This window comes from Xyrauchen texanus, chromosome 36, assembly GCF_025860055.1.
Source record: "Xyrauchen texanus isolate HMW12.3.18 chromosome 36, RBS_HiC_50CHRs, whole genome shotgun sequence".
Taxonomy (NCBI): domain Eukaryota; kingdom Metazoa; phylum Chordata; class Actinopteri; order Cypriniformes; family Catostomidae; genus Xyrauchen; species Xyrauchen texanus.
The window spans coordinates 10628311-10644319 of NC_068311.1; the positions used below are offsets into that span (position 1 = coordinate 10628311).

At 37.6% G+C, this 16009-nt stretch overlaps 1 protein-coding gene across 2 annotated transcripts in view; it reads right to left on the minus strand.

Moving 5' to 3' along the window:
• frya (furry homolog a (Drosophila)) overlaps nucleotides 1-16009 on the minus strand; it is an 88507-nt gene that overhangs the window by 35142 nt on the left and 37356 nt on the right. Inside the window, exons 18-29 of one of the 2 annotated variants that reach the window (XM_052106685.1) lie at nucleotides 15213-15468; nucleotides 14946-15119; nucleotides 14755-14841; nucleotides 13691-13950; nucleotides 13044-13233; nucleotides 12796-12920; nucleotides 10920-10977; nucleotides 10428-10519; nucleotides 10157-10329; nucleotides 6894-7054; nucleotides 4427-4537; nucleotides 115-269 (exon numbers count right to left, since the gene is read on the minus strand). In XM_052106685.1, coding sequence (XP_051962645.1) covers nucleotides 115-269; nucleotides 4427-4537; nucleotides 6894-7054; nucleotides 10157-10329; nucleotides 10428-10519; nucleotides 10920-10977; nucleotides 12796-12920; nucleotides 13044-13233; nucleotides 13691-13950; nucleotides 14755-14841; nucleotides 14946-15119; nucleotides 15213-15468 — 1842 coding nt within the window. Of the gene's footprint in view, nucleotides 1-114; nucleotides 270-4426; nucleotides 4538-6893; nucleotides 7055-10156; nucleotides 10330-10427; nucleotides 10520-10919; nucleotides 10978-12795; nucleotides 12921-13043; nucleotides 13234-13690; nucleotides 13951-14754; nucleotides 14842-14945; nucleotides 15129-15212; nucleotides 15469-16009 lie in introns of both variants that reach the window. The other variant, XM_052106686.1, reaches the window with a different exon arrangement.

Sequence of the window (16009 nt, forward strand, 5' to 3'; positions counted from 1 at the left end):
TGATATAAAAGACAATATTGTCTAGCTTTGAAAAATGTATGGTCAGCCAATATTTACATATGTAGTAAACTGGATAATTTAACATTTACTTTAGGTTTTCAGGTCTTAACTTACCTGTTACCACAGACAGTGGCGATGGCTTTGAAGCAACCAGAGGCCAGCTGGCAAGAACCAGTGTAACATCGGTCCACAGCCCAGTTGAACAGATTCACATGATCTGGGTTCAGTTCTAGCAGCAGAACCACCACCTCACAGCCAAGCTGATGAACCTACCGGATGACATTTGGTTATAATGGATTTGATTTTAAGGGACATTTTTACCTTTAGGAGGGCACTTTTTTCTAACTATATATTGTCAAATACATATATTTGTATTTGAGTGGAGTGGAGTGGGAGTGGTGGCGTAGTGGCTAAAGCACAGGACTGTTAATCAGAAGGTTGCAGGTTCTAACCCCACGGCCACCACCATTGTGTCCTTGAGTAAGACACTTAACTCCAGGTTGCTCCGGGGGGATTGTCCCTGTAATAATTGCACTGTAAGTCGCTTTGGATAAAAGCGTCTGCCAAATGCGTAAATGTATCAAATGTAAATGTATCATATTTAATCTATTCATTAAAACAAATGATCAAGATTGAGAATGTATTACCCTTTTACCCTTAAAATTAAATCAATTTCAACTCATAATTAATGACATAATATGTATGTCTAAATACAAAACAGAATATTATGAACTATAGCAGATGTTACAAAAAAAAAAAAAGAAAATGAAGAATTTATTATGAATATATTTTCTGCCCCCACATTTTGAATTTCTGGATTTTTTTTTCCCCCCAAAGCCCCCTTAACTTTTTACCCTGGTTCAGTGAAAACAAACTACTGAAGTGGTGGGACATTCAAAATCACCTTATCTGGTGGAGATAATATCAGGTTATGGTGGTCAAGCTGGTCAACTAGTCAAAGTTGTGCCTATGAATATGACAAAGATGGTGGGGACATGGCTGAGCTGGTTAAAGGGATAGTTCACCCAAAAATGAAAATTCTCTCATCATTTACCCACCCTTATGCTATCCCATTTTTTTTTTCTGCTAAATTCAAATGAAGATTTTTCGAAGAATATTTCAGCCTGTGGGTACATACAATGCAAGTGAATGGTGATCAGAACTCCAAAAGCTCCAAAAAGGAGATCAAGTCAGCATGAAAGTAAACCATAAGACTCAAGTGATTTAATCAATGTCTTCTGAAGTGATCTAGTTGGTTTTAGATAAGAACAGACCAAAATGTAAAAACATTTTTTTTACTGAACATACTGCCATTGCAGTCTCAAGGCACATTCATGATTTCAAGCTTGATTACTTTTCCAAGGGCTTGACACATGCGCATAGTGCTAGATGGTACATAAAGGAAGTGTAATCGAGCTTGAAATCAGGATCGCCAAGAAGACTGCTGTCAAGATGTGCAGTGAAAAGGAGTTACATTTTGGTCTGTTCTCAACCAAAATCAACCTGATCGGTTCAGAAGACATTGATTAAACCACTGGAGTCTTATGGATAACTTTTATGTTGACTTTATCTCCTTTTTGGAGCTTTTGGAGTTCTGGTAACCATTCACTTACATTGTATGAACCTACAGAGCTCAGATGTTCTTCTTCAAACCTTTGTGTTCAACAGAAGTAATTCGAATTTTTTTACATTTTTGGGTGAATTAACCCTTTAATCAAGATGTTCAACCATGTCAACATCAATTCCACCAGCTGGTAGTCCATCTGATCAACAACCTAAAACAGCTTGGACCAGCTAATAACCAGCTTTGACAAGCTAGACACTATGAAAATCTAGCTACCATCTGAAGCTGGTTTTAGATGGATTTTAAGCAGAGTTTCTAAAGTTAAAATAGTATAATTGCTGCATTGCTAAAACTAGTGAACAGATCTTCTCTAATTGTCAGTCAAATACACATTCTTTGCAGTTCTTATCCAACTGAAATTAACAGCTTAAACCATCATCAGCTGCTTTGCCTGTCTAAGCATATCAGACTGGTCTGGTTCACTGGTTTTAGAAGTTTTTAGCACTTTTAAGCTGGTCAGACTGGGCGGCAAGCTAGGAGACCAGCTTGTGCAGCATAAACTAGCTAAGACCAGCAAACCATCTTATGTTGGTTTAAGATGTTTTCTGCAGCTGGTAGTTGCAGTCATGGACTTCAAACAATTTACTAGGGCAGTGAAATATATATATATATATATATATTGCAAAATGGCTTAAGGACAAAAAAAGTCAAGGTATTGGAGTGGCTATCATAAAGTCCTGACCTCAATCCGACAGAAAATTTGTGAGGAGAACAGAAAAAGTGTGTGTGGCAAGGAGGCCTACAAACCTGACCCAGTTACACCAGTTCTGTCTGGAGGAATGAGCCAAAATTCCAGCAACTTATTGAGAGAAGCTTGTGGAAGGATACCCAAAACGTTTGACCCAAGTTAAACAATTTAAAGGCAATGCTGCCAAATACTAACAAAGTGTATGTAAACCTCTGACCCACTGGGAATGCGATGAAAGAAATAAAAGCTGAAATAAATAATTCTCTCTACTATTATTCTGACATTTCCCATTCTTAAAATAAAGTAGTGATCCTAACTGACCTAAGACAGGGAATGTTAGTACTGGTCCTCAAATCTGATTGGAAAAAGAGATGTTCCATGAGCACTGATGGTCTGACACATCAGCACTCGGACATTTCACTGTGTGTATCACTTTGCTTGTGTTTGTTGTCCTAAACTAAATTGTAAGAGCAGTGCATATGTGTTAAGAGCTAATGTAGGCTATGTGTCTGTTTTTACACCTATTTTCTTTTTGACATTACATATATTAGCCAGCAGGTGGTGGCAAAAGATAATTTTTGTGTGTAATATGAGCCAGTTGGTGACGTTAAGTGAATCTGTTAGTCATTGTTTACATAGAAAAGCGCTCCGTGATCACTCGTATTACTACTACATTACTAAAGCTAGGAAATAGTTTTAAATGGCTTTAAATGAACAACTTCAGCATTAAGGTTCCTCACAGCTGAGAGAAACAACAAACTGATTGATTACAGAACTCAAGAACTCTTACCGGAGTTTCCACATTGGATACATACTGTATAAAACGGCAGATGACATTGCGGTTTCTATAGGGAATGACTCTTGCGCACTGGCTACCGTGAATTAGAGAGGAATACCCTAGCTTGGACGGCTATTTTACCACTGAGAATGCTGACCTTCAGAAAGCTAACAGCATCTCTGCTTGGGTGTGGCAACAGGTGATTGCACACGCTCCGTCTCTCTCTCTCTCTCTCTCTCTCTCACACACACACACACACACACACACACACACACAAATCCATCAATGTTTATCCAATAACTTGTTAGACACAGCACAAGCTGTGATACTATTTCTGAAGTGACATTTTACAATTACTAACGAAGGCTTGGTTGCATCATTTGTTTTGAACCAGCAACGGCAGGTTCTGTTCAGATGTGTAAGAAAATGGTTCCATGCACAAATGTGTTTTTATGACTGTACTCAGTTTTTCCTAATTATTTTAAATTTACTTGTTCATTGAACTGTTGTATATAAGCAATATCACACTCGCAATCATGCTATTACCTTCGGCTATTAGCCGAATCACGACAGTGCTGATGTAGGGCCATATCGCACTCTTGCTCATGTGATATTGCTTAAATATATATATGTATGGGACATTGATGGATAACATTGATGGGGCAGTGGTTGCTCAGCAGTTAAGTGTTACTGACAAGAAGGTTGGGGGTTCAAGCCCCAGCACTGCCAAGATGCCACTGTTGGGCCCTTGAGCAAGGCCCTTGACCCTATCTGCTCCAGAGGTGCTGAATCATGGCTGACCCTGCACTCTGACACCATTGTGTCCTTGATTAAGGCACTTAACTCCGGGTTGCTCCGGGGGGATTGTCCCTGTAATAAGTGCACTGTAAGTCGCTTTGGATAAAAGCGTCTGCCAAATGCATAAATGTAAATGTAAATGTGTGACCAAAATAAAAGCTTCTGTTCTAACAAACAGTGATTCATGTGAGTTGTGCAACAGTTTGCATTGACATACAGTATTGTCATCTTTAAAAATATTTCAGGGCACTAAGTCAGAATTTCACTTTAAGATTAAATGTGCAGAACAATGCAAACTTTGAAAATGCTCATGCATAGCTGGGAAAGAGAGGGAGGAAAATCTGAGGGAGAGAAGTGGCGTACCTTATGAAAAGGTACGCAAAAATCCCTGAGCAAATTTGCACTAGGACAAAAGACACTTTGAGATTCGTTTAAAGGTGGATGTGTTGGTTTAGCACTATTAAAACCAAAGAAGCAAATGAAGACATTTGTGGATCATCTTGTTTCATAACAGTACTTTGAGTGTTTGGCCTCATACCCGCAGGTCCTGGCAGGCAAGGATGTTATCCAGCCACTTATAGAGGTAGCCATCAGGAGAGAGGCCTACATTGTCGAACACAGGGCCACAACAAAGCACAGTCGACATGGCCTATGAGAGGGAAAAAAAACATTTACATTTTCATGCAAAGCTCTTTTAACTTGGAATCTCCTGTTCTGAGGAATTCAGGTCCTATCGTGTGTCGTCCACTCTTCAAAGAAACAAAGAAGAGAGCTCATATCATGTTCTGTGCATATTGTGTATGTTATGAAGGGATAGTTCAGCCAAAAATCTAATTTTTGTTATTATTTACTCACCCTCATATTGTTCCAATCCAATATTACTTTCTTTCTACCATGGAAAATAATAGGAGAAATTTGGGAGAATTGGCTTTCAAGCTTTAAAAAACAAACAAATAAATAAAAGCACCATAAGGTATCAGAAAAGTGCCCTATTTGATTCGTACAGAATATTACAAATCTTCGCAAGCCATATGATAGCTTTGTGTGAGAAACAGACCAAAATGTATGCTGTTATTATCCGATAGTTCATGAGAGGAGCAAAGTCCTGTTCCCTATTGAATTGTTTTTTGGGTCTGATCTTTTTAATAAATCGGCTGATCTAGTTCACAAAACTGCTCTGAATGATTAATTCTTGACACAATGATTCTCTGCACTGGATTTGAAGATAAGGGAATAATGACTTTCATCTCGGTCTGTTCCTTACACAAAGCTATTGTATGATTTCAGAATACTTATTGCACAAGTTGTATAGACAACTTTTTTATAGTGCTTTTGAATCCTTTTTTGAAACTTGGAAGCCTCAATCATCATTTATTATAATCTGATGGAAAAAACAACAAGTATAATTTTTTTGAAATGCCTCCTTTAGTATTCCACAGAAAAATGTAAGTCAAATGGGTTTAGAATGACATGATGGTGCGTATATGACAAAATGTATATTTCTGTGTGAGCTAATCCTTCAATGACTCCAGGGTCCTGAAATTACACACCTTTTACAAACGCTACTACATTGTGTATGATCATCTTACAACAACCGCCTTTCCATTAATGGGAAGGGGTGTGTATGGCAACACAAGAAGATAAACATTTACACACAAACAAGAAGGTGAATGGGTTTAGAGGTGGGTGTAATTTTTCCAGAAATTCTAACCTCCAGTGTGAAAAAACCTGACATGAACTTTGTTTTTTCACATCATCAATCTGCACCAAGCTAACTTTATATATATGGGGTTCCCTCAGACAAAACAAAGCACACATGCACTGTCATCAGAGATGGACTCATTCATCACGTATTGAACACACATTTGTTTCTCTGGCATGTCTGTCCACATTGAGGTCGTGCACTGAAAATTACTACAACATTCCCTAAGCTTATTCTATAAGTAGACCTCGGGAGATAAAGTTAGTGCAGTATTTTTCAGAAGTCTGAATTAGCAACAGCAGCAACATCTAAAATTAGAGAGTGGGTTAAACATTGATGCGTACAGGTCTTTCCCAAGCTGATGTTTTCAAACACACACTTTCAGGTGTAGAATAGGATATACACATTGTCAATAACATGAATATGTTAAAGGGATAGTTCAACTAAAAATGTAAATTTTTTATAATTTGCTCACACTCATGCCATCCCAGATGTGTATGACTTTCTTTTGACAAAGTATGACTAAGTTTTTAGAAGAATATATCTCTGTTGGTCCATACAAAGCAAGCGAATGGTGGCCAGAAATCTAAAAGGTCCAAAAAGCAGATAAAAACAACATAAAAGTAATCCATATGACTCTAGTGGTTAAATCTATATCTTCAAAAGCAATATGATAGGTGTGGGTAAAAAACAGATACATTTTAAGTCCTTTTTTACTTTAAATCTCCAGTTTCACTTTCACTTTCAGATATGAAAGTAAAACTAAACAGGCACAATGTGACTTTCAGATATGAAAGTAAAACTGGAGATTTAAAGTAAAAAAGAACTTAAAAATGTATATGTTTTTTTGAAGATATGGATTTATCCACTAAAGTCTTTTATGCTGCTTTTATCTGATTTTTGGACCTTAAGATATCTGTCCTCCATTAATTTGCATTGAACGACCAAAATAGCTGACATATTCTTCTAAAAATCTTCATTTGTGTTCAGCAGAAAATGATGAGCAAATGATGACGAATTATGAATTTTTATTTGTGGGTGAACTATCCCTTTAACACCTTCATGAAGACTCCTTGAATGAGGACAGTTCCATAACATTTTAATAAAACTGAGATTTTATGCAATTCTGAGTAATAAAAACAAATGTGTATCTATATTTTAGTGGCTCATACATGAAAGAATAAATTATACAAGAATATAAAAATGACAGAAAATATATTATCACCCTTTCTTTATATACAAACAAAACTATTTATTATAGAGCTAACTTTTTTTAATATTGTAGAAATGTAGTATGTACTACCTTAAGGGCACAGTATTGGTATCTAGTAATCCGGTGGTTCCGGTCACTATAGCGATCCAAGGGAGTGAACATGATACTGAAGGGGCCAGCCCATTGGCTGAAGAGTATAAAGAGGTGGTGTCGAAGGCTTTGCTGAGGGAAGAGGAAACGCCGATGATGCACTAAGATACAAATACAAGAGAGGGGGGAGAAGAGAAAAACATTTATTAGATGTTAATATAATAAGGAAGACTTACTGAAAATTCATTGTTTAAATATAACCCCAAGTCCAAAAAAGTTGGGACAGTATGAAAAATGCTAATAATATAAAAAAGAAGTGATACGTAAATTATATTCACCCTTTGCTAAATTGAATGAACTACAACCACACATTATATGATGTTTTACCTAGTGAATTTCATTATTTGTTTTTTGAAAATGTACAGTAATTTCAAATCAGATGATTACAACGCACTCCAAAAAAGTTGAGATGTGGCAATTTAAAACTAATAACAATTTGACGAGTTGAAATAACAAAACGATGTGGAACAGGAATTGTTTAACAGGTGATGCAATTATGTCATTGTACTTTAAACTGTACAAGGAGGCTCCAAAAACAGTCTAGTTCATCAAGAGCAAGGATCAATCAAGACTTGTCAATTTGCCAACAGATGCTACATCAAATAATATGGCACTTTGAGAACAATGTTCCCCAAAGACAAATTGGAAGGATTTGGGGTATTTCTCCTTCTACATTGGACAATATAGTTAAAATATTCAAGGAACCTGGTCAGATCTTGGTGCATAAAAAGCAAGAAGAAAACCACTTCTGAATGCGCTAGATCTCTGATCCCTTAGACGTCACTGTCTTAAAAAACGGCATTCATCTGTAATGGATATCATGAACATGGGCTTGGGGTAACTTTAGTAAACCTTTGTTAGACAACACCAACAGTCACTAAAAAAATAAATTATAGTTGCACTTTTATCTGTTTTGAATGCTATTCTGATGCTAGTGTAACTTTGTAGAATGGCACTTTTCATACCTCTGTCTCCTTAAGATGATTCACTTATGATTTCCTCTTTTGTAAGTCACTTTGGATAAAAGCGTCTACCAAATGAATAAATGTAAATGTACAATGCAAAGCAGAAGCACTACATCAACACTGTTCAGAAGCACTACCGACTTATCTGGGCTTGGTCTCATCTTAGATTGAAAGTAGAACAGTGGAACTGTGGAATTGGTCTGGTCTGAAGAATCCACATTTCAAAGACTTTTTGAAAAACATATCTGTCATGTTATCCAGGCCAAAGAGGAAAAGAGTCATCTAAGCTGTTAATACCATCAGGATCAAAAGCCAGTGTCTGTATGGGCCTGGGGTGTGTCAGTGCCCATAGCATGGCTAACTCGCACATCTATGAGAACACCATGAATGCAGACAGATATGTAAACATTTTGGAGCAACATATACTGCCATCAGCACCATTTTTTCCAAGGACAACCCTGCATTTTCTAGCTGGACAACTTCAAAACACATACTGCCTGGATTACAAGTGCACGGTAGTGTAAGCAGAAAGTGTGGGTGCTAGATTGGCCTGCCTGCAGTACTGACCTGTCTCCAATTGAGAATGTGTGGTGCATTATGAAGCACACCATACGGCAACGAAGACCCCATACAATTGTGCAGCTGAAGACCTTAATAATGGATAAATGGGGGAAATTTCATTTTCTAAACATAACAAACTTGTGTCTTCAGTGCCCAAATGCATAATGAGTGTTATTAGAATGGTGATGTTTCACAGTGGTAAACACTCGACTGTCCAAACTTTTTTGGAGCATGTTGTAATCATCTGATTAGAAATAACTGTACATTATAAAACAAACAAATTAAATTCACAGGGTAAAGCATCATATAATGTGCAGTTGTAGTGCTTTCAATATAGCAAAGGGTGAACATATTTGATAAATCACTTATATTTGGTTTTAATAGCATTTTTCATACTGCCCAAAATTTCGGAATTGGAGTTGTACTTTAAATGTAAAGTGTGCAATTTCTGCACCATTAGCGTCACCAAAGTTGCAAAATCTTTGTCAGTTTTTAAACAGGCTTCCGCAACATTCCCCTTTGTGCCACTGGTCATTCAAAGAGATAGTCCACCCTCAAACCCATGCCATTGGTTGATCCATTGTCACATCATCATTACTCACCCTTATGTTGTTCCAAACCTGTTTGACTTTTTGACTGTTTGACAATGAAGGATGCTTCATTGAAACACAAAAAGGAGATGTTAGGCAGTATGCTATTTCCAGTCACCACACACTTCCACTGCATCTATTGTTTTCCATTCATGGACCTCCTTTTGTATTCCAAAGAAGAAATAAATTCATACAGGTTTAGAACAACATGAGGCTGAGTGAATGATGATAGAATGTTACATTTTGGGTGAACAATCCCTTTAAATGTAAAATATTTTAAAATAGTTCCTTACAAATTTGGAACATTTCTAACAGTTTTAGCTTTTTCAGGGAGAACAGAGCAATAATGGTCTTTTGTATGACTCATCATATGCCCATGAAGTGGCTCTTCATCTAATCTACATCTATTTTAGGCAGTTTCTTCACTGGGTAGAGTCTGAATCATGTTCGAAGTCAGGAGTCCTGTGACTGAATACACTGTCTCCAAGCAACAAATTCCATTTCCTCAACAAAGAAAATGTGGAATGCTTCCCAGAGCAAGATGCAACTTCGTGACAATCCGTATAATGTCTCGACTTTAAATAAGGGAAATAAATATTCAAAGCAAGTAGGATAACATTATGACTATTCATGATGACCAAACTTGCTGTTCTGTCTTTGGAGAATTGTAACGACTTATGAATGAGGAAAAATTACATAAAAGTGAGTCACTGTTTGACTGAAATTTGACCAGCCCATGATACATGAAAAATAAAGATATACACTGTAAAAATCACATACTTCTAAATAATGTAATCATAATCAAAAAAATGTCATGCATTTAAGCAAACATGAAATAAAGTCTATAGCCCATTTACATTTTTACGCTATCTGATGCAGCTCCAAGAGAAACTTGGAAACAAATGAACAACATGAACAAATGTATGGCGGAACATGACTTTATTCATCAGGAATTTATTGGATTGTAAAAATTGTGCATTGTAAACCAGAAATGAACCATGGGGCTAGGGGGAGGGATCGGTGACGTCAACGAAAAGGAAAATGTAACTTTGTTACATAAGTGAAATCTCTTGCGCTTTCTCTTTACCTGGGATGCACTGTATAAGGTTGGCCACCATGGCACTGAAGTGAGCTCGGATATCTTTGAGAATATCCATATCTTTGTCATTCTCAGCTTCCAGAAGCATCCGGGTCAGATCCACATACTCAAGAAAGAGAGCACCCAGGGCCAGAGTATCCCGTTCCAGTGCACCATTAGTGCTGAGAGACAGAGGGAGGTATTATTTCATGTTTTTAAGCCTGAGAGTTCATAATGAGAGGTGATAGAGGAACATAATCCATAATAATATCCTTTTCACCTGTCACTGATCACACCGGCATCTGCCAACAGCTCAAATATCCTGAGGAGCTGGAGTCTCAGCAGATCTCTTCTCTCTCTACGTTTTTTATTCTGGAGAATACATGAGAGACTTATTCTGAGAAAATAAATATACCACATCCTGATATCACATACAGTATGTTTAGACATACAAAAAAGTACAGTGGCTGTATCATGGTCCTCTGAAGGTATAAGAATTAAACCTGGATGGAATTCAAAGTACAAATACATGGTATTACCATGGTAATGCACAGGTACAAGAAACCGTATTATCATGATACATGTTACATGTCCAAAAAACATGGTACCCTCTCCAAAAAACATGGTAAAGGTACTTTGGTACACTTTTGTTAGTGTAAGATGTAGTGTTATTTAATTTATGAAACATTTATGTATCACTTGAGCAGATCATTTACAACCAAAGTCAAGGCACATTCCAACTGATCTACCAGTACTTTAAAATTGAACTGACCTCAGGTCTCCTTTCCAAAGCTTCCTTCATCAAAGGATGCAGTTCTTCAACCAGCTCTCTGTACAAGACCCATCAAATACAAATTCAATTAGACTGAAGAAGAATCAATACTGTGCTGCCACAGCTTATAGAGTAATAATTGCTATTCCCTTAAATACTTCTCTGATTCCAAGAAATATAAAAAAGGCAGACAAATGTATGTACTGTAATATGACTTCTGGTGATTGATTGTTCAAATTAATGGATGATCTCAAATCATACAACACAACCAAATCTAAAATTTACATTCCTGACTGTTACATCGCCACCAAGATGTATAAGAGGTAAGATTTTTTCATGTGTGCTCAGACTGAACTCCTTCATAAGTGTTTTAAATTTGGTGAAGGTATCTCATTGTGTTCAAGAGTTTTGACCTTTTAAGAAAGTGGCCACGCCCACTCGGTACAATTCTCATATTGTTGCAAAGGTACATGGAACGTTCTTACTTTTTTGCTAAGTATTGATATTGGAACTTCAGAGAATCTTTCTGCACTGGTTTAGTTCCGATCGGGTGAACTGCCTAGGACTAGTTCGGAAAAGTAGTTTTTTTTTAAATAATCTCAAGTATTTAATGAACATTTTTTTCACACCAATAGTACTTGAGGCAAAGTTGTTCAGAATGAGGAGATCTAAAATATGGTATGAATAAAGTGTTTATTTTTTAAACACAGCGGTATATACAACGATTTACACGCATGTAAAATGTGATAGCGTCTCCTGGTGGCCAATTTGTTTTTTTCACATTTTGCACAGACTTCTTGGGCCAAGAGACAATTAGGCCTACCAGGTTTAATTTTGATCGGCCTTATTTAGCCCTATATAAAAGCTGCTGAAAGCTGATTGGTCGATGGCAGACATGTTTTTCAATATAAGATCCATAGTTAGAGACATTTTTAGATTTTTAATTATTATAGCGCCACCAAGAGGTAGAGGTGCACAATTTTTTGTGTGTGTCCTCAATATGACTTCATACATTGTAATAATATCTCATTCCATTCAAGAGTTATAACAATTTAGTAAAGTTGGCCCCACCCACTATGTAAGTTTTGGCATACCGTTTGAAAAGAATAAACATTTCTAAATTCCTTTGATATCTTTTCATATTGGGACTCTGCTGCATCTTTCTGCACTGGTTTAGTTTCGACAAGTTAGACTAGTTAGAACAGTTAGTTTTTAATTTGGCGTGAAAACTAGGGGGCATTTTGTTTCTAGCCCGTACAGTCCAAGAGTTATGGCCCAAAATGTTTTATTTATTTTTATTCACTACAGCGCCAACTATGGGCCGATTCCATAAGTACAGCTAGCCAACCAGAGTACTACCATCCCTGAAAGTTTCAAGTCTCTAGGCCTTACGGTTTGGTCTGCAGTATAGGGCAGAATAATAATAAAAATCTTGACAAAAACAATAGGGTTTCTAGCCTTTCAGGCATGAACCTATAATAAAAATGGCTGGGCATTCAAATGGAGTCAGGACATTTATGACATCAAATACATACTGGGTGGATTTTGCTTTGCCTTATCAAAGATACGGAATTCAAAAGTATGATAAGCACACGGCTGAGGTATCACTGAAACATCAAAACACCAGAAATGTGCTGCTCGTGATATTTTATCTGAGACAATCTCGCTGTGCTGACATTTAAAACATCCAAATCACCAAGTGGAAAATGAAGTGGAAATTATTTCAACATTTGTATTATCTAATGGCACTAGGAAAATATGACATCTTGTGGGAGTTCCACCCATTTAAACAACCACAATGGTTTCAGTGTTTGCCACATGTGAGAAAATATTAAATGATCTTTAATTAAGCCTCTCTAAATATGCTAAATAGTACCTGAAAACAAGAGAATTTGTGCGGCCAAATCCAACCACCAATGATTCTGTGATCTCAATGCTCTCTGAACGCATTAAAGGGACCAACTGCTTTAGGAGCCAAGCGACAGATGGGGTTCCCAAAATCTAATATACCAAAAGTGAAAGAAATCAATTAGTGAATAAATCGATCAATAATTCAAATGACACACATTTCAAGTAAGTTAGAATAGATATGATATGGTGTTATCTGAAAGAAGCTCCACCCACCTTATTGTCATAGCTGCTGTTGTTATCTGTGCTGGGTGTGATGATCTCAGGGGTGGAGGCTCGGAGATGACCCGGACTCATGATGCTGGGTTTGGCCACCCCAAAACACAAAATCAGGTAGTTTCTCCAGAGAGACACATAGCTGTCTGCAGAACCAGCCAAGCTTGTCTTCTTAGCATTAGCTGGGTTGCTAAAAGATTAAAACACTTGACTGAAAACAATTGACTGTTTTCAAAAAAAGGTTTTCTGAACAGTCAGTTGTTAAAATGGGACAGCTGGGATGGACAACAAAATTTGACCTGTGTTGAGTGACCCTATATTATTATGAATGTATGAAAAAGAAGGGCAACCCAAAGAGGATTGTACAGGGTCAGCTATCATGGGCAGACCAACTTAGCTACCACTTAGTATAGCTAGAGTGGGAAGCCATTAAGAGCTTAAACTAAGGAAGATAGTTTGTGCTTAAAAACCTACTGCAATTTGAGTGCAAGTTAAAGCCTGGTCTACTTAGATTTCACATGATTACATAACATATAGGGCTGCAACTATAATTGCAGCTAACATAGTGACATATACACAGAGGAACTTCTCAATGAGAACCATTTAAAAGGTCAAAAGCTTCTTTAAATGTATTATCCACCCCTCACCTGGGTTCCAGTAAGGGCATGAGGAGCTGCAGGCGGGTAAAAGCATAGGGCCAGGCGTAGCTGAGCGCTGTGGGGCAGTGCTTGGGCAGGTACTCTTGTCTCAGAAGACTAAAGAGGCACAGAGCCCAGGGCTCCTTCAGAGACTGAGCCAAGATCCACACACAAGACGGGCTCCGCACGTCATAGTGGCTGCCGACCAGAGATCCGTTCCACTCCACCAGCCACTGCAGGTCTGCCGTCTGCCCAGCGGGGAGAGTCGCCTGCAGGGTAGAGGAATGAGGGGTCATGGGGAGAGATCATGAAGGCCGTTTCATCAAGGCAAAGATAGGAAACCCAATTGATAAAGGAGGAGTATCCAAAATACTTCTGAAGAATATTAATTTGTATTTGTGCCCATAAAATATAGATGGACATTTAAGACAGTTAAATTTGCATTAATGTCTTAGCATTAGATAAAAAAGAAAACACAAGGTTTCAAATGTGTTAACAATATGTATTGTTCAAAATGAAAGAGGTCATGTCATGTGGAACACATTTTCCTTAATATTTTGACATATACAGGAAGAAGTAATTCTACTATAAAAACATAATGTAAATTTCAGAACTCAAAACTTAATCCCCAATGCAATAAAGCATTTATTGACACCAAGCTGTGTTTTTGCCTCGATCTCTACTTATGGGTCTCGTTAATTCATGACCGCCTCTACAGCAACAACATCAACAGCTAATTTACATCATTGCACCCCTGGCCCCGCCCACTGATGCTCACTTTGCAAACAGAGAGAGAGCAGGACAGCAACACAAATTAAGATGTTTAGAAGAAGATAGAGCTCTGTCAGGTAGCTTGAGCTTCTTCTAAAAAGACAGTCATACACATCTGGGATGGTATCAGGGTATGTGAATAATGAGATAATTAAATTTTTTGGGTGAACTATTCCTTTAAATTCATGTGCTCAGAACAGAAAACACTTTGTAAAGTTACATAGTGTTTTCAGTGATATCTTCCAAGACTTCCTGAGCACATGTGAGTGAGACCGCAAAACATTGAACAGAGAGGCACTCACCGAGTCTGCCACTGCCACGCTGGCAAAGCTCTCGAGCACCACCGGACTCAGTTTGTCCAGAACATCTATCATGGGCCTCTCATCATCCTGTGTAAGGAATAAAGACAATAATTAACCATAAACTGAGTGTATATACAGTCAAATATGTTTGAATTGACTACTTCAGGCTGACTCTGGGAGACAGCTCTTACTTCAGTCTGTCCGATAGTGAGGAAGATTTGGCGGACCTCTCGCAGGATGGAGACAACTAGTTTGCGTGTGGTGGTCTGGCAGGAGCACAGCAGCACTAGACTGAGACCCTCAACAGCATGTAGAACTGCAAAGTGAGGGGTCTGTTCTGCAGGCAGCCTGGAGCCAGAGTTACTCTGTAACAACTCATTTAGAGAGATCGCTTTTGTGATTTTTCATCCATATAGGTAAAACACCCACACTAAAACAAGATTTTCTTTGCCCCTTACTTCAGTGGAGCAGATCTTCGATGTGTCCAGGCTCTTGCTGGTGCTTAGCAGGGCCAGTTTCCACTGGGTAAGTAACTGTAGCAGCAGTTTAAGTGAGGAGTCCAGCAGGGTCTGGTGTGTGTCCTGTACCTCACGTAGCAGGAAGCTGCAGTAACCCAGGAGAACTTCCTCTCGCCAGTCGGAAAAGTCCACCAGTAGACTCTGCAAAGAATTCTGAGCTATAAGGCGCAGTTCATCATCCATATGGATGGTTAACCTGTAAAAGACAACCAGACAGAATTAACAGGAAAGTGGTTTCCACAGTTGGCTTATACTGAAAAAAGTACATGATTATAGGTACAATAAACACAATGTAACTGGATTGAGGACTTGTGGGTATTTGCAGATTGCTTTTAGACAAAACAATCTATTTAATCACTAACCTCTGAAGGTAAACAGCCTGATCTATGAGATTTATATTGTGCAAAGTAAGCAAATATTTAATGGTAATGCTTTACAATAAGGTTCCATTCATTAACATTAGTTAATGCATTATTGTAGGTATCATGAACTAACAATGAACAATACATTTTTTACAGAATTTATTCATCTTTGTTAATGTTAACTAATTAAAATAAACATGTTCATAATTAGTTAATGTCAGAGTGCATTAACTAATGTAAACACATACAACTTTTATTTAATAAATGTTTTACTATATAGCATGTTGAAATTAACATGACCCAAGATTAATAAATGCTGTAAAAGTATTGTTCATTGTTAGTTCATGTTAACTAATATTGTTAATTAATGCTAAC